This window comes from Leuresthes tenuis, unplaced genomic scaffold (assembly GCF_036924035.1).
Source record: "Leuresthes tenuis unplaced genomic scaffold, fLeuTen1.0.hap1 SCAF_19, whole genome shotgun sequence".
Classification (NCBI taxonomy): domain Eukaryota; kingdom Metazoa; phylum Chordata; class Actinopteri; order Atheriniformes; family Atherinopsidae; genus Leuresthes; species Leuresthes tenuis.
Window position 1 is genome coordinate 1,485,984 of NW_027325373.1, and position 17,970 is coordinate 1,503,953.

General features: G+C 48.2%; 2 protein-coding genes across 2 annotated transcripts in view; both read left to right on the forward strand.

Annotated features, from left to right (window-relative positions):
- The first annotated feature begins 75 nt into the window (after positions 1–75).
- On the forward strand, positions 76–2,584 carry LOC140276616 (tubulin alpha-1B chain-like). The gene is made up of 4 exons (XM_072371384.1): positions 76–153; positions 923–1,145; positions 1,249–1,397; positions 1,494–2,584. Exons 1-4 carry the CDS (start codon positions 151–153, stop codon positions 2,472–2,474), a joined length of 1,356 nt encoding a protein of 451 aa, XP_072227485.1. The 5' UTR covers positions 76–150; the 3' UTR covers positions 2,475–2,584.
- Positions 2,585–4,939: 2,355 nt separating this feature from the next.
- Positions 4,940–17,970, forward strand: part of mbd2 (methyl-CpG binding domain protein 2) — a 28,411-nt gene continuing 15,380 nt past the window's right edge. Inside the window, exons 1-5 of the mRNA XM_072371385.1 lie at positions 4,940–5,413; positions 7,831–7,990; positions 10,459–10,599; positions 12,648–12,738; positions 12,845–13,022. Coding sequence (XP_072227486.1) covers positions 5,304–5,413; positions 7,831–7,990; positions 10,459–10,599; positions 12,648–12,738; positions 12,845–13,022 — 680 coding nt within the window. The 5' untranslated portion in view covers positions 4,940–5,303. The remainder of the gene's footprint in view (positions 5,414–7,830; positions 7,991–10,458; positions 10,600–12,647; positions 12,739–12,844; positions 13,023–17,970) is intronic.

Here is a 17,970-nt window from a genome sequence, read left to right on the forward strand (position 1 = left end):
CCCAACTCCCCTTCCAGCGGAGTGGTATCTTCTGCCTACAAAATAGCGCGAACGCGCGGCGGATTTGCCATTATTCTTACATCGACATCATAAACGTCGCCCTGTAAGACATTACATCGAAGCATTTATTACGACGCCAATTCAACGAAAATGGTATGTCCAACTTCATTTTTTTAGGACTTATTTTCTTATTTAAGGGATGATCAACTTGTTTTTCATCAGATTAGTTCAGATTTAGAAGAATAAAGCAAATTTGAGGTGGAATGCAGGCAGGTTGCAGTCAAACCGCCGACTCATTAGCATTTTAGCTAGAAATGATTCTGCACTTATGAGCAATGGCCGTTACAGCAGTTGGTAGCAACAATGGCCGAATTAATTGAATGGGAGGATGTATATAGAATCCATTTCCTACAGTTAGAAAACATGTTTGTAAGAGACACTATTTGGCTGATGACGAGCATGTTATGTATCGATGCTAGTTAACGTTTTCGATGGTTTAGCTGAGCTTTTGTAGGTAAAGGTTACCACTTTAAGCAGGATTCAGACTTTGGTGTTTAAGGGGGTCAACGGTCAAATTTAATGGTGAACGAGTCTAACCGTCACTATTGTGACACTCAGTCACGAGACCTGGCACGCGATAAATGAGGGGTTTTGATTGGTTGGAGCCTGTGTTTACACTTGAAAATTGAGTGACTGTTGGCGCCTGAAACTCATCAACCGTTAAATTTGACTGTTATCGCGATACTACCGTGAATACGTCACCGTCGCCATTGTAGATCAAAGCAGTGCTAAAAATGGTTAATATCTCAGTTTTGCTGAATGTAACTGTCATAAAACTGTTTGACCTACTTTAGTACACATCTGCAGCTTTTTGTCAAAATTTAGAATGAACGTGATTTATTGATAATGTTCTCTCCTCCAGCGTGAGTGTATCTCCATCCATGTAGGACAGGCTGGTGTCCAGATTGGCAATGCCTGCTGGGAGCTTTACTGCCTTGAACATGGGATCCAGCCTGATGGACAGATGCCCAGTGACAAGACCATTGGAGGAGGAGATGATTCCTTCAACACCTTCTTCAGTGAGACTGGAGCTGGGAAGCATGTCCCCAGAGCTGTTTTTGTGGATCTGGAACCCACCGTCATAGGTAAGTGTCATTTCATGTGGTCTGAAATGAATTTGGACACATTTCTATCTCTAAATATCTATGAAACTCACGGTTAAGTCTTTTTCCTCTCTCTCCTCCTTAGATGAGGTGCGCAACGGGACCTACCGCCAGCTGTTCCACCCAGAGCAGCTGATCACTGGCAAGGAGGATGCTGCCAACAACTACGCCCGTGGACACTACACCATTGGAAAAGAGATCATTGACCTGGTTCTGGACAGGATCCGGAAACTGGTGGGTAAATTTAATGCTCTTAATTTAAAAGATCATTGGAACATGAAATGACGTTCATGTATGTGATGTTTGCTGTTTCCTCCTTACTTTCCTCAGTCTGACCAGTGCACTGGCCTTCAGGGATTCCTGGTTTTCCACAGTTTTGGTGGTGGCACTGGCTCTGGTTTCACCTCCCTGCTGATGGAACGTTTGTCTGTTGACTTCGGCAAGAAATCCAAGCTGGAGTTCTCAATCTACCCAGCTCCCCAGATTTCCACTGCAGTGGTGGAGCCCTACAACGCCATCCTGACCACCCACACCACCCTGGAGCACTCGGACTGTGCTTTCATGGTGGATAACGAGGCCATCTATGACATCTGCCGCAGGAACCTCGACATCGAGCGCCCCACCTACACCAACCTGAACAGGCTGATCAGCCAGATCGTGTCCTCCATCACTGCTTCTCTGCGTTTCGACGGTGCCCTCAATGTTGACCTGACGGAGTTCCAGACCAACCTGGTGCCTTACCCTCGTATCCACTTCCCTCTGGCCACTTACGCCCCGGTCATTTCTGCTGAGAAGGCTTACCACGAGCAGCTCACTGTGGCCGAGATCACCAATGCCTGCTTTGAGCCGTCCAATCAGATGGTGAAATGTGACCCTCGGCACGGTAAGTACATGGCCTGCTGCCTTCTGTACCGCGGTGATGTGGTGCCCAAAGATGTCAATGCTGCCATCGCCACCATCAAAACCAAACGCACCATCCAGTTTGTGGACTGGTGCCCCACTGGCTTCAAGGTTGGCATCAACTACCAGCCTCCCACTGTGGTTCCTGGAGGGGACCTGGCAAAGGTCCAGAGGGCTGTGTGCATGCTGAGCAACACCACTGCTATCGCCGAGGCCTGGGCTCGACTCGACCACAAGTTTGATCTGATGTACGCCAAGAGGGCCTTCGTTCACTGGTATGTGGGCGAGGGCATGGAGGAGGGGGAGTTCTCTGAGGCCAGGGAGGACATGGCTGCTCTGGAGAAGGATTATGAAGAGGTTGGGCTGGATTCTGCTGAAGGGGAAGGGGAGGAGGAAGGAGAAGAGTATTAGGATGGTCATGAAGGCGCTTAACAGGAACTCAGTTTCCAGATGTTCTTAAATACAGATGTCAGCACCGTTTTCAGTTGAGGTTTTAATAAATGTCATTTGAAGCATGTTAATTTTGTCTCTTTATTTGACCTAATTTATTCAAACGCTGAAATATTATGTACAAGACAATTAGAACTCGGGTAAAGGCTCCAAACATGGAGCTTTTCCCCTCATTTGGGCTTATAGGAACCGGCCCGGAGATGGAAGGAAGTCTCCCCAGATGGACCCAGAACCGTGTCACGGTAAGTGGAGAAAGAGGCTAATCTGTGGAAATGCACTCAGGCTGATGCAGAAGGACGTGATTCCTCCGAACTGGTTGCCGTGGTTCCCAAAAGCTCAGATGTGACTTTTTTTAATGTGAAACGATGTGGTTCTGATCGTCCGTCTGACCCACGACTTTGTTCTGCAGAACACTGAGTGGCCCGTGATGAGTTCACCATCACTAAAGCCTGGAAGTTATCAGCTGTCCCTGCTTTCTGTGTTCATTCAGTCTGTAGAACCAGAACCAGTGATTTCACCAACAGAACCAGACTCCGGAGGCCAGCTGGGTGCCTCAGTGTCTGAAGAGGGAAAGAATGACTGGATGCCCTTCCTGACGCAGCCCTCTGTTTAAAACTGCTTCCTCTGAGCTTTGACTGAAAAGTAGACGAAAGGATTTTATTTTAACTGAACCAGAAGTGACCGATCAGCTGGATAAGAGCTTTGGGCCGGGAAGGTTTTCAGATCTCACTTCATGCATCAGTCCTGAACACAACTTGTTGTGTCTGACGTTTTAGCAGCTGGAAAGAAATGCACCGACACTGACTGCCAGAGCCCCACCCGGCTGCAGAGGCCCCACCCGGCTGCAGAGGCCCCACCCGGCTGCAGAGGCCCCACCCGGCTGCAGAGGCCCCACCCGGCTGCAGAGGCCCCACCCGGCTGCAGAGGCTCCACCCGGCGGCGGCTGACATTCAGGCGGCTGACCTCGCCCTTCAGAGGCTGCGGGTGGCGCTGCAGAACTCCTCAGCCGTAGAGCAACATAAAACACCCAATGAACACGTTATCAAGGTGAAAAAGGTTATTTTTAGCTGAGGGGCTCTTTCACACCACGGGGACATTCATTCCTACATGTTGTGTTTTTCTTCATGTTTCCTGATGAGCTGTAATAATCGGGTCGATGAAGTTTAATTTGGGTGAAATAATCAGCATAAATTCAGTTGCTCATTTGACTCTTTAAAACTCTTTAAGTCCTGTGATGTTCACAGACCAGAGGAAATATCAGCTCCAGGGACTGTTTCCATGAAAACTTCAGATTAAGGTTCCTGGCTGGGAGGCCCCTTTAAAACGGAGCATGTGACGTCAGTGGGGGGGTGTGAGGAAACAGGATGGATCACTCTGCCTCCAAGTCCAGACATGAGAAACTCAGAAGCAGCTTCTGTTTAACCCTTTTACACCTAAATCAGACCTTAGTTGTCGTGTCCTTTTAGACACGTTCTTACTGGCAGGAAATTATATTTTGATTTACCTGCAGAAATTATAAAAAAAAAGCCGAAAGATGGGAAATAAGGAGTTCAAATGGAGTTTGCACAATTACAAGCTTGAACGTCAGTATTGTGTTCTTCAACACAGCCTGAAGAACACAGTGTTCTTCAGAAATAGCTCTCCAGGCTTCGTGGAGGACGCCCCAAAGCTGCTCTTCAGGTGTTGGCTGGTGCAAAGCATGCTGGGATACGCCAGAAATACCATTATATGTCGGTCAAACTGTGTTTGCTTTGGCTTTTTTCATAGATACAACTGATGAAAAGGGAACTAATTAGGAAATAAAATGAAATAAAAGATATTTTATTTACCCCCAAAGGGAAATTCTATAATTATAATGATTAATAATTGTGTTTAATTATAATTCATAACTGTGTCTTTGCAACAGACTGGAGATACTAATTGAAACTGGATCTTGGTAAAGTGACTCTGAGGCCTGTTAATGCTTCATATGTCAGCAATAAGTGGCTGAACAATGGGAATAACAGTCGGGTACAAGGATGCTAACGCTAATGAGTGAAAAGGAGGAAGGAGGCCTGCAGAACAACCACTTTATCAGAGTTTTCCATTACAAGAAAGTCTACTTTTTAAGCAAAACATAAATAAATTACATTTAATTCGTTTAAACATGACACCATTGAATCAGTTTTCAGTCACAGTTCGGCTCATTTGTGTCTGGAATAAGCAACATGGACATCTGCTGCAGGTTTTAAAGAAATATAAATGTTATATTTATGATTTTAGACACGTAGAATCCCGTTGTAGGTCCAGATATTTTACAACAGCTGTGATTATAGCTTTAAAGTCTACTTTTGTATGTTCAGCCTCGGTTTTTCCCGGTGAAGTGAAGCATCCTCCTGAACAGACGATCTGTGGCAGGGTGCGCGTTCGTGTGCGTGAGCGTGTCACGCAAGCGATATCTCAGACGTCACAGGCTGCCGTTGGTCCGCTTCAGTTTGGATCAGTTCAGCTCAGATGAGCGGCTGGCGCCCTCAGCAGAAACCGAAGCCGAACCGGAACCGGGTCCGTTCGAACCCCGGAAACAGCTCATAAAACGGGCCGAACCGGAACACTTTTCTGTTTACGGTAAAGCAGAAACAAGTCCAACCGAGGCGGGCGGAGGCAGAGCCGCCGTTAACGTAACGTCTGTGACGTCGCTGTGCCGCCTGGGTGAACCACCACGCCGTTTGTCTTCTGGCTGCTGCCCTGGGCTCACCGGGTGATCGATTGATCAGCTCGCGGTCACATTGTGGGATCGATAGGCGTGTGGTGATGGAGAGGAAGAAGATGGACTGTCCCGCTCTGCCGCCGGGCTGGAAGAAAGAAGAGGTGATCAGGAAGTCCGGACTGAGCGCTGGAAAGAGCGACGTCTACTACTACAGGTACCGTCACCCGGATCGATCAGTCCCCGCCTGAAGTTAACCCCTAACGGGCCACTTCACCTGCGGTTGTTCCGGCTGGTTCCGGCTGTCAGTCACAGGTCAGGACCAGCCGCAGAAGTGGCTGAAGGGGGGGGGTGAAGTGCATAAAGTGTTAGTTACAGCGCGTGGGCTGCAGCTCCAGCAATAACCCGCAATATTCCTCCGAGTGTTTGTCCAGAGGCTCTGCGGCTTCCAGCAGATGTTCACGGGCACTGATGCGGCTGAAGCTGCACTTCAGGGCCGGCTCTGGCCTCACTGGAGCTTCTGGGGGGCACGAGCCCCCAAAAAGCCCCCAAAAAGCCCCCCCACGCCCTCCTGAACTGGTAAAAAAAGGCACATTTCTGCCTGGAAAGTGCATCATGGGACACAGTATAGTTCTGGTTACCTGAGGATAACTAGTTATAACTAGTTATAACTCGGCCGGTGTGGTTAGTTAAAGTTCGGCCATCTGTTCCAGATAATTCTGACACTGATTTGGACTTTTTAGCTGGATTTCCCGGCTCGATGATGCTTCTGGACCTTGGCCTGTATCTGACGTCTTTCCCCCAAAAAGCAGCTTTTACAGTAAAAGTAAAATATTTGACATTTCTGACAGAAAAAGCCTTTAATTAATCTGAAAAGAAGTTTATTTACTCAGATCTGGACGCAGCTCCTCCAACTCGCTGGGGTTCGACATTAACTTGAGTTTTGACTCTTTGCTTTTAGAGCGTTTTGAGAGCAGCACGAAGAGCCAAAGTTTGAGTTTTCTATCAGTCGCTCACCTTTGACCAGGTGGTGGAACAATGTGGAGAATAAACCAGCGCTGGATCTAAATCCACCGAGAAGGACTCTGGCACAAAGTTTGATCTTCAGTTATTAACTCAAACAAACGTCTTTGGATTCCTGATGGAGTCAGAATCCTTACGGGCTGCCGTACTGTTCCCATGACGACGGCGTGCTCTGCTTAAATGATGCAGAACATGATTACTTTGGATGGATCGAATCCACATCTAAGCAAATTGAAAGTTTAGAATGAATTAATGCGTTTTAATTGGTCTTATTTCATAGTTTAAGGCTAAACTGAATTGAATTTGAAGCTTAAGCTTCGGCTGTTTCCTTGTTTCTTGTGTTTTTAAGCTAAAAATGGCCTCTGCCACTGTGATTTGTCGTATTCGAGCTGTGAAAACTCATTGATCTCTTTCAGCCGCGTGTTTTATCCTCCCGTTTGAGGTTAGCCGACAGTTAATCCTGCAGCCTGGTCAGATTTTCCCTTCATCTGTAGCGTCAGATCAAACAGGAAGTGGCTCCTGCTGCAGGCCTGCGGCGGGGCCGTGACGCCACACAGCCGTGGCGTTCGCTTCCTGTTGCAGCGGCTGAGGCGCGGCGCACAAACGTCTGCGCTCGCTCACACGCTGAAGCCGGGAGACGAGGCTTTACTTTCAGTTTGGTTTGTGGTGTGACTCATCAGTTCCAGTAAGGAAACGAGTCAGCAGGTCAGCTTACTGGAAGAGCAACACCACCCTGCTGTGGCCTCCGTCCTCTGCACGTTAGCAGCTTTATTCTCACCTTTTAGGGCCGCCGCAGGCTTCACTGAAACACCGGCACACGCACGCATGCATGTGAGTTAACTCACATGCATTATTTGGTGCTGCTGACCTACATGTGGGCGGAATGATTGTGTATCTGTTGCTCTATCTTTGTGAGGACCGATTCCCCCTTTTCCACCCCGATGGCTCCGATGTCGTGCACAGAAAGCAGATTAAAGCTCCTGCAGGCTGTGCATTCTTACAGATAACTCACCTATTGATCATCTCCACCAATTCAAAGGGAATGAATGATTTCGGGATGTTTCTCCAACATAAAACTACCCGTAAAGCTCCAGGTTTTGCCCTGTAAAGACGGGGATGAGCAGCCTTTTTTATTCGGAGCACTCGGAGAACGGATCCTCCTCCGGGTCAGTTCTGTGGGAGCATCTTTGGATGTGACTCAGACATTCAGAAGCAAAGGAGTCTGAGCCTTTCATATCCACGTGTTGTGCACACAAACACTCAGTAGCTTGTGCCAGCTGCAAAGGCCGGTCATACGACTTATAATCCAACTTGATAACAGGTTTGGAGCCACAGAAATAAACTTTCATTCCAGTCATGTCTGTAATTTAGGCCTCGTTGTTTTAAACAAGAACCCTCAGTTTTGGGATGTAGATGCTCATGAAAATAAAGACTCATTAGGCTCCATTACCCCTGTCAGGGTGCCAAATAGCTTCTTTTCTGCTCTGTTTGTATTAACCCAAAGAATTTAAAGAATACTTTAAGAGGATTTGAATATTTTAACCATGTTTTCAAGAAGGATTTTGATATTTTCATGGTTCTCTCTTTGTCTTCCTCTCTGTCTTCCCTCAGTCCCACAGGGAAGAAATTCAGGAGTAAGCCTCAGTTGTCCCGTTACCTTGGCAACACGGTGGATCTGGCATGCTTCGACTTTCGCACGGGGAAGATGATGCCGGGAAAGCTGCAGAAGAACAAACAGAGATTCCGACATGACGCTCTGAGCCTGGCCAAGGTAGCGCCGCTGGGGGGGGGGGCGTTCGTGATGTGTTTTATCAGATTAGAAGATTAGCAGCTCTCCGGGTCAAAGGTTGAGGAGGTCAGCTGAGCAGGTTCAGGAGGAGAGGCTGATGTGTGGCTGAAGGCTCGGTCCAACGGACCCTGAGCTCTCTGGGCTGCCTCCTCCTGGCACAGCTCAGGAGATATTTCAGAAACTGAATCTCACATATTAGACAGATTCTGTGCAGAGAGGGAAATACTTCAAGCCTTTATTTATTCTAATTATAGCTTACAGGTGATTATAATATTACTTAAGATAATAAAAAAATCTTCATGACAGAGGGGTGGGAGGAAAGAGAGAGCAAGTAAAGGAAGGAGGGAAGGAAGGAAAAGAAGGAAAGAGAGCAAGTAAATGAAGGAGGGAAGGAAGGAAGGAAGGAAAAGAAGGAAAGAGAGAGCAAGTAAAGGAAGGAGGGAAGGAAGGAAAAGAAGGAAAGAGAGAGCAAGTAAAGGAAGGAGGGAAGGAAGGAAAAGAAGGAAAGAGAGCAAGTAAAGGAAGGATGGAAGGAAGGAAGGAAGGAAAAGAAGGAAAGAGAGAGCAAGTAAAGGAAGGAGGGAAGGGTGAAAGGATGGAAGGAAAGACAGAGGGAAGGAAGGAAAAGAAGGAAAGAGAGAGCAAGTAAAGGAAGGAGGGAAGGAAGGAAAAGAAGGAAAGAGAGAGCAAGTAAAGGAAGGATGGAAGGAAGGAAAAGAAGGAAAGAGAGAGCAAGTAAAGGAAGGAGGGAAGGAAAGAAAAGAAGGAAAGAGAGAGCAAGTAAAGGAAGGAGGGAAGGAAAGAAAAGAAGGAAAGAGAGAGCAAGTAAAGGAAGGATGGAAGGAAGGAAAAGAAGGAAAGAGAGAGCAAGTAAAGGAAGAAGGGAAGGAAGGAAAAGAAGGAAAGAGAGAGCAAGTAAAGGAAGGAGGGAAGGAAAGAAAAGAAGGAAAGAGAGAGCAAGTAAATGAAGGAGGGAAGGAAGGAAAAGAAGGAAAGAGAGAGCAAGTAAAGGAAGGAGGGAAGGAAGGAAAAGAAGGAAAGAGAGAGCAAGTAAATGAAGGAGGGAAGGAAGGAAAAGAAGGAAAGAGAGAGCAAGTAAAGGAAGGAGGGAAGGAAGGAAAAGAAGGAAAGAGAGAGCAAGTAAAGGAAGGAGGGAAGGAAGGAAAAGAAGGAAAGAGAGAGCAAGTAAATGAAGGAGGGAAGGAAGGAAAAGAAGGAAAGAGAGAGCAAGTAAAGGAAGGAGGGAAGGAAAGAAAAGAAGGAAAGAGAGAGCAAGTAAATGAAGGAGGGAAGGAAGGAAAAGAAGGAAAGAGAGAGCAAGTAAAGGAAGGAGGGAAGGAAGGAAAAGAAGGAAAGAGAGAGCAAGTAAAGGAAGGATGGAAGGAAGGAAAAGAAGGAAAGAGAGAGCATGTAAAGGAAGGAGGGAAGGAAGGAAAAGAAGGAAAGAGAGAGCAAGTAAAGGAAGGAGGGAAGGAAGGGAAAGAAGGAAAGAGAGCAAGTAAAGGAAGGATGGAAGGAAGGAAAAGAAGGAAAGAGAGAGCAAGTAAAGGAAGGAGGGAAGGAAGGAAAAGAAGGAAAGAGAGAGCAAGTAAAGGAAGGAGGGAAGGAAAGAAAAGAAGGAAAGAGAGAGCAAGTAAATGAAGGAGGGAAGGAAGGAAAAGAAGGAAAGAGAGAGCAAGTAAAGGAAGGAGGGAAGGAAGGAAAAGAAGGAAAGAGAGAGCAAGTAAAGGAAGGAGGGAAGGAAGGAAAAGAAGGAAAGAGAGAGCAAGTAAATGAAGGAGGGAAGGAAGGAAAAGAAGGAAAGAGAGAGCAAGTAAAGGAAGGAGGGAAGGAAGGAAAAGAAGGAAAGAGAGAGCAAGTAAAGGAAGGAGGGAAGGAAGGAAAAGAAGGAAAGAGAGAGCAAGTAAATGAAGGAGGGAAGGAAGGAAAAGAAGGAAAGAGAGAGCAAATAAAGGAAGGAGGGAAGGAAAGAAAAGAAGGAAAGAGAGAGCAAGTAAATGAAGGAGGGAAGGAAGGAAAAGAAGGAAAGAGAGAGCAAGTAAAGGAAGGAGGGAAGGAAGGAAAAGAAGGAAAGAGAGAGCAAGTAAAGGAAGGAGGGAAGGAAGGAAAAGAAGGAAAGAGAGAGCAAGTAAATGAAGGAGGGAAGGAAGGAAAAGAAGGAAAGAGAGAGCAAGTAAAGGAAGGAGGGAAGGAAGGAAAAGAAGGAAAGAGAGAGCAAGTAAAGGAAGGAGGGAAGGAAGGAAAAGAAGGAAAGAGAGAGCAAGTAAATGAAGGAGGGAAGGAAGGAAAAGAAGGAAAGAGAGAGCAAGTAAAGGAAGGAGGGAAAAGAAGGAAAGAGAGAGCAAGTAAAGGAAGGAGGGAAGGAAGGAAAAGAAGGAAAGAGAGAGGGAAGGGAGGAGCTAAGAAGGGAGGAGACTAAATGTGTCCAACGCTGTCTTTGTCTTTTCCAGGGAGGCAAACCGGACCTGAACACAGCTCTGCCCATCCGACAGACCGCGTCCATCTTCAAACAGCCCGTTACCAAGGTTACGAGCCACCCTGGCAACAAGGTGAAGGCCGACCTCCAGAGAGCGATTGAGCAGCCCAGACAGGTGAAACACTCACACCGTCCTCCGTGGGAAGGCCTCAGGGCGTGGTCAGGCTGTTCAGCCACACAGCAAAGTTGTGAGGGGTTGTCGTGGCGACCAGAGGGTGCTGAGGCATCATGGGAAAAGAAGCTTTATCCCAAGACAAGTGGCGGAGTTACGTAGGAGGAGTGAAAGATGATGTGAGGACAGAGAGGAAGAGTTAGAGATGGAGGAGGAGACAGAACAAGGGCAGAAGTGGGAAGAGTGAGAGGTTTGGGGGAGTTTTGGGGGAGGTTCTGATGCAGCAGTAGACTCTGAGCTCTCCCTGTGTCTCCAGCTGTTTTGGGGGAGGTTTGGGAGAGTTTTGGGGGAGGTTTGGGGGAGTTTTGGGGGAGGTTTGGGGGAGGTTCTGATGCAGCTTTCGACACTGAGCTCTCCCTGTGTGTCTCTAGCTGTTTTGGGGGAGTTTTGGGGGAGGTTTGGGGGAGGTTCTGATGCAGCTTTAGACTCTGAGCTCTCCCTGTGTGTCTGCAGCTGTTTTGGGGGAGTTTTGGGGGAGGTTTGGGGGAGGTTCTGATGCAGCTTTAGACTCTGAGCTCTCCCTGTGTGTCTGCAGCTGTTTTGGGGGAGTTTTGGGGGAGGTTTGGGGGAGGTTCTGATGCAGCTTTCGACACTGAGCTCTCCCTGTGTGTCTCTAGCTGTTTTGGGGGAGTTTTGGGGGAGGTTTGGGGGAGGTTCTGATGCAGCTTTAGACTCTGAGCTCTCCCTGTGTGTCTGCAGCTGTTTTGGGGGAGTTTTGGGGGAGGTTTGGGGGAGGTTCTGATGCAGCTTTAGACTCGGAGCTCTCCCTGTGTCTCTAGCTGTTTTGGGGGAGGTTTGGGGGAGGTTTGGGAGAGTTTTGGGGGAGGTTTGGGGGAGTTTTGGGGGAGGTTCTGATGCAGCTTTAGACTCTGAGCTCTCCCTGTGTCTCTAGCTGTTTTGGGGGAGGTTTGGGGGAGTTTTGGGGGAGGTTCTGATGCAGCTTTAGACTCTGAGCTCTCCCTGTGTGTCTGCAGCTGTTTTGGGGGAGTTTTGGGGGAGGTTTGGGGGAGGTTCTGATGCAGCTTTAGACTCTGAGCTCTCCCTGTGTGTCTGCAGCTGTTTTGGGGGAGTTTTGGGGGAGGTTTGGGGGAGGTTTGGGGGAGGTTCTGATGCAGCTTTAGACTCTGAGCTCTCCCTGTGTGTCTGCAGCTGTTTTGGGGGAGTTTTGGGGGAGGTTTGGGGGAGGTTTGGGGGAGGTTCTGATGCAGCTTTAGACTCTGAGCTCTCCCTGTGTGTCTGCAGCTGTTTTGGGGGAGTTTTGGGGGAGGTTTGGGGGAGGTTCTGATGCAGCTTTAGACTCGGAGCTCTCCCTGTGTCTCTAGCTGTTTTGGGGGAGGTTTGGGGGAGGTTTGGGAGAGTTTTGGGGGAGGTTTGGGGGAGTTTTGGGGGAGGTTCTGATGCAGCTTTAGACTCTGAGCTCTCCCTGTGTCTCTAGCTGTTTTGGGGGAGGTTTGGGGGAGTTTTGGGGGAGGTTCTGATGCAGCTTTAGACTCTGAGCTCTCCCTGTGTGTCTGCAGCTGTTTTGGGGGAGTTTTGGGGGAGGTTTGGGGGAGGTTTGGGGGAGGTTCTGATGCAGCTTTAGACTCTGAGCTCTCCCTGTGTGTCTGCAGCTGTTTTGGGGGAGTTTTGGGGGAGGTTTGGGGGAGTTTTGGGGGAGGTTCTGATGCAGCTTTAGACTCTGAGCTCTCCCTGTGTGTCTGCAGCTGTTTTGGGGGAGTTTTGGGGGAGGTTTGGGGGAGGTTTGGGGGAGGTTCTGATGCAGCTTTAGACTCTGAGCTCTCCCTGTGTGTCTGCAGCTGTTTTGGGGGAGTTTTGGGGGAGGTTTGGGGGAGGTTTGGGGGAGGTTCTGATGCAGCTTTAGACTCTGAGCTCTCCCTGTGTCTGCAGCTGTTTTGGGGTAGTTTTGGGGGAGTTTTGGGGGAGGTTTGGGGGAGGTTTGGGGGAGGTTCTGATGCAGCTTTAGACTCTGAGCTCTCCCTGTGTGTCTGCAGCTGTTTTGGGAGAAGCGGCTGAAAGGCCTGCGGTCCTCAGATGTCTCGGAGCACGTCCTGCGCACCATGGAGCTGCCCAAAGGGCTGCAGGGTAGGTGTCCCGCCTCAGCCGGACCCCACACTGTTCTTTAAGCTGGGCCTCTGACCTCACTGTGCCCCCCCACCCTAACCCTAACCCCCACCCTGTGTCTCTGCAGGCGTCGGCCCGGACCCGAGCGACGACACCCTGCTGTCCGCCATCGCCAGCGCGCTGCACATGAGCTCTGCTCCCATCACGGGGCAGACGTCCGTGGCTGCTGAGAAGAACCCGGCCATCTGGCTCAACACGTCCCAGCCGCTCTGCAAGGCCTTCACCGTCACCGACGAGCAGATCCGGTAAGACTCACAGGCTAACATGTACCTGTACAGGGTGGGAGAACGTCTCTGTTCCTCTGAGAGAAGAACAGTCAGAGGAACATCAGGAGCCGTCAGTTCTGGGCTCTGAGCGGCTTTCCACAGGTCCAACATGGATGAAACCTCCAACTAAACCTCCCTAAAACTGAGCTGCTTGTCTTCCCACCAAACCAACCAAACACCACAGCATCTGCATCCAAACTGGATCTCAACCTGGAGGCAGCTGGAAACCTGGGAGTCATGATTGATGACCGACTAACCTTCAAAGAACACGTTACCTCGGTTGCTCGTTCAGCCGCTTTGCATTACTAAACATAAGAAAGATCAGACCATACCTGACCCAACATGCCCCCCAGGTCCTGGTGCAGGCCATGGTCATCTCCCACCTTAACTCCTGCAACGCTCTCCTAACTGGTTTCCTAACTGGTCTCCTAACTGGTTTCCTAACTGGTCTCCTAACTGGTCTCCTAACTGGTTTCCTAACTGGTTTCCTAACTGGTTTCCTAACTGGTTTCCTAACTGGTCTCCAAACTGGTCTCCTTACTGGTCTCCTAACTGGTTTCCTATCTGGTTTCCTAACTGGTCTCCTAACTGGTTTCCTAACTGGTCTCCTAACTGGTCTCCTAACTGGTCTCCTAACTGGTTTCCTAACTGGTTTCCTAACTGGTTTCCAAACTGGTCTCCTTACTGGTCTCCTAACTGGTTTCCTAACTGGTCTCCTAACTGGTCTCCTAACTGGTTTCCTAACTGGTTTCCTAACTGGTCTCCAAACTGGTCTCCTTACTGGTCTCCTAACTGGTTTCCTAACTGGTCTCCTAACTGGTCTCCTAACTGGTTTCCTAACTGGTCTCCAAACTGGTCTCCTTACTGGTCTCCTAACTGGTTTCCTAACTGGTCTCCTAACTGGTTTCCTAACTGGTCTCCTAACTGGTCTCCTAACTGGTTTCCTAACTGGTCTCCTAACTGGTCTCCTTACTGGTCTCCTAACTGGTCTCCTAACTGGTCTCCTAACTGGTCTCCTAACTGGTTTCCTAACTGGTCTCCTAACTGGTCTCCTAACTGGTCTCCTAACTGGTTTCCTAACTGGTCTCCTAACTGGTCTCCTAACTGGTCTCCTAACTGGTTTCCTAACTGGTTTCCTAACTGGTTTCCAAACTGGTCTCCTTACTGGTCTCCTAACTGGTTTCCTAACTGGTCTCCTAACTGGTCTCCTAACTGGTTTCCTAACTGGTTTCCTAACTGGTCTCCAAACTGGTCTCCTTACTGGTCTCCTAACTGGTTTCCTAACTGGTCTCCTAACTGGTCTCCTAACTGGTTTCCTAACTGGTCTCCAAACTGGTCTCCTTACTGGTCTCCTAACTGGTTTCCTAACTGGTCTCCTAACTGGTTTCCTAACTGGTCTCCTAACTGGTCTCCTAACTGGTCTCCAAACTGGTCTCCTTACTGGTCTCCTAACTGGTTTCCTAACTGGTCTCCTAACTGGTCTCCTAACTGGTCTCCTAACTGGTCTCCTAACTGGTTTCCTAACTGGTCTCCAAACTGGTCTCCTTACTGGTCTCCTTACTGGTCTCCTAACTGGTTTCCTAACTGGTCTCCTAACTGGTCTCCTAACTGGTTTCCTAACTGGTCTCCTAACTGGTTTCCTAACTGGTCTCCTAACTGGTCTCCTAACTGGTTTCCTAACTGGTCTCCTAACTGGTCTCCTAACTGGTCTCCTAACTGGTCTCCTAACTGGTTTCCTAACTGGTCTCCTAACTGGTCTCCTAACTGGTTTCCTAACTGGTCTCCTAACTGGTTTCCTAACTGGTTTCCTAACTGGTCTCCTAACTGGTCTCCTAACTGGTCTCCTAACTGGTCTCCTAACTGGTTTCCTAACTGGTCTCCTAACTGGTCTCCTAACTGGTCTCCTAACTGGTCTCCTAACTGGTTTCCTAACTGGTCTCCTAACTGGTCTCCTAACTGGTCTCCTAACTGGTTTCCTAACTGGTCTCCTAACTGGTCTCCTAACTGGTTTCCTAACTGGTCTCCTAACTGGTTTCCTAACTGGTCTCCTAACTGGTTTCCTAACTGGTCTCCTAACTGGTCTCCTAACTGGTTTCCTAACTGGTCTCCAAACTGGTCTCCTTACTGGTCTCCTATCTGGTTTCCTAACTGGTCTCCTAACTGGTCTCCTAACTGGTCTCCTAACTGGTTTCCTAACTGGTCTCCAAACTGGTCTCCTTACTGGTCTCCTAACTGGTTTCCTAACTGGTCTCCTAACTGGTCTCCTAACTGGTCTCCTAACTGGTCTCCTAACTGGTTTCCTAACTGGTCTCCTAACTGGTCTCCTTACTGGTCTCCTAACTGGTTTCCTAACTGGTCTCCTAACTGGTCTCCTAACTGGTTTCCTAACTGGTCTCCTAACTGGTCTCCTAACTGGTCTCCTAACTGGTTTCCTAACTGGTTTCCTAACTGGTCTCCTAACTGGTCTCCTAACTGGTCTCCTAACTGGTTTCCTAACTGGTCTCCTAACTGGTTTCCTAACTGGTTTCCTAACTGGTTTCCTAACTGGTCTCCTAACTGGTCTCCTAACTGGTCTCCTAACTGGTTTCCTAACTGGTCTCCTAACTGGTCTCCTAACTGGTCTCCTAACTGGTCTCCTAACTGGTTTCCTAACTGGTCTCCTAACTGGTCTCCTAACTGGTCTCCTAACTGGTCTCCTAACTGGTCTCCTAACTGGTTTCCTAACTGGTCTCCAGCCTGTGAAACCTCTGCAGATGGTCCAGAACGCGGCGGTGCGTCTGGTCTTGGATCAGCCTAAAAGAACACGTCCCCCCTCTGTTCATTGAGCTCCTCTGGCTGCCCTTAGCCGCCCGCATCAGATCCAAGTCCCTGATGTTAGCTACAAAGAGCTTAATGGAACGGCTCCATCTACTTGAAGGCTCTTGCAAAGGCTTCTGTCCCAACTGGGTCCCTCCGTTGGTCCCAGGATTGTCGTCTAGCAGCTCCTACACCACGCCTAAGACAATCCAAACTCTGTTCATGTGTCGTCCCACGATGGTGGAATGACCTACCGAGCGCTACCAGAACAGGGGCGTCCCTGTCTATCTTCAAGAAGCTCCTGAAAACCCAGCTCTTCAGAGAGCATCTCCTATCCCAGCACTTACCTTGTACTTCCCTCCCCCCTCTATCTCTGCACTTTATCTTTCTGCACTTCCTTCTATGCCTGCACCCTATCTCTACTCTGTCCCCTCTGACAGAGTCGGACTCCTGGGTTCCTTCTATGGAGCTTATTGTTAGCTTTTTATAAAGCTGTTATATCTTCATTTGTAAGTCTCTTTGGATAAAAGCGTCTGCTGAATAACACGCCTACATGACATCTACATCCTACAGCTGCGCCTGCTCAGAGCATCTCTGAAACAGCCTGAAACCTTCTGGGAAATAAACAAGTTGAAACCACAAGCTCGACACACCTTTTCTGCACAGTTTCTGTTCTGAGAAGAAACATTTAATCCCCAGATCAGAGCTTTCTGCCTCGTGTTCTCAGAGTCTTTCAGGGGCCTTTTGGTTCAAGTTTTCCTCCTACAGTCTCTCATTTCCACACAGAGTTAATATTGTTATGTTTGAACATGAATCAGCAGCTCAAATTTCTGCTGAATGAGGGGAAAGCCTGATGTTGGATGATGGGTTTGTACATGAATACGATGATGAATCCATCAGTGTCTTAAGCCATCTTTAGAAATCATCTCAGACAAGTCGTCGCAGCTTTCGTGTGTTCAGTTGAAATCACTTCTTTGAGTAATGTAGAACATTGTGAAATCTTAAAGGGGAACTCCGGTGTTTTTAAACCTTATTTTTGGCATGAAATACGTTCATCTGCTCACAGAGAACAGTTTGGTGAAAGTCGGCGTCCTTCGGAAGATATTTAGATAACTGGAGATCCATATAACGGAGTGAACGGGGCTTAGAGGATGCAGCCTCTAAATAAGGCATTATCTGTCTTTATTTCACCAATACTTTAAGAAGAATGAATGAATGAACGTGTGCTATAGCTCTGTTAGCTCATAGCTGCTGTTAGCTCATAGCTCTGTTAGCTCATAGCTCTGTTAGCTCATAGCTGCTGTTATGTGGCTACTTGCAGCTATAGGAGAGCTAACGGAGGGATTTCTACACAGGCACTCTACTGGGACCACTTCATCCACACGCCCCCCTGCAGCACAGTTTATTCACTCCGTGCTCTGTGACAGTCGGCTAACTTCACACAGAGTTTGCTGCTGATAGTTTTGTGCAACATGGCAGGATATTTATCAGATTTTGAGTAAGATGGACGTTCTTACCGGAGTGAATAAACTGTGCTGCAGGGGGGCGTGTGGATGAAGTGGTCCCAGTAGAGTGCCTGTGTAGAAATCCCTCCGTTAGCTCTCCTATAGCTGCAAGTAGCCACATAACAGCAGCTATGAGCTAACAGAGCTATGAGCTAACAGAGCTATGAGCTAACAGCAGCTATGAGCTAACAGAGCTATGAGCTAACAGCAGCTATGAGCTAACAGAGCTATGAGCTAACAGCAGCTATGAGCTAACAGCAGCTATGAGCTAACAGAGCTATGAGCTAACAGCAGCTATGAGCTAACAGAGCTATAGCACACGTTCATTCATTCATTCTTCTTAAAGTATTGGTGAAATAAAGACAGATAATGCCTTATTTAGAGGCTGCATCCTCTAAGCCCCGTTCACTCCGTTATATGGATCTCCAGTTATCTAAATATCTTCCGAAGGACGCCGACTTTCACCAAACTGTTCTCAGTGAGCAGATGAACGTATTTCATGCCAGAAATAAGGTTTAAAAATAGGAGGTTTCTCTCCTAACCCTGATTACTCAGTATCTTCGAGGTCCGTCAGTGATTCCGGACACTTTGCCTTCCTGTGCTTCTTCATAAGCTGCATCTTTTCC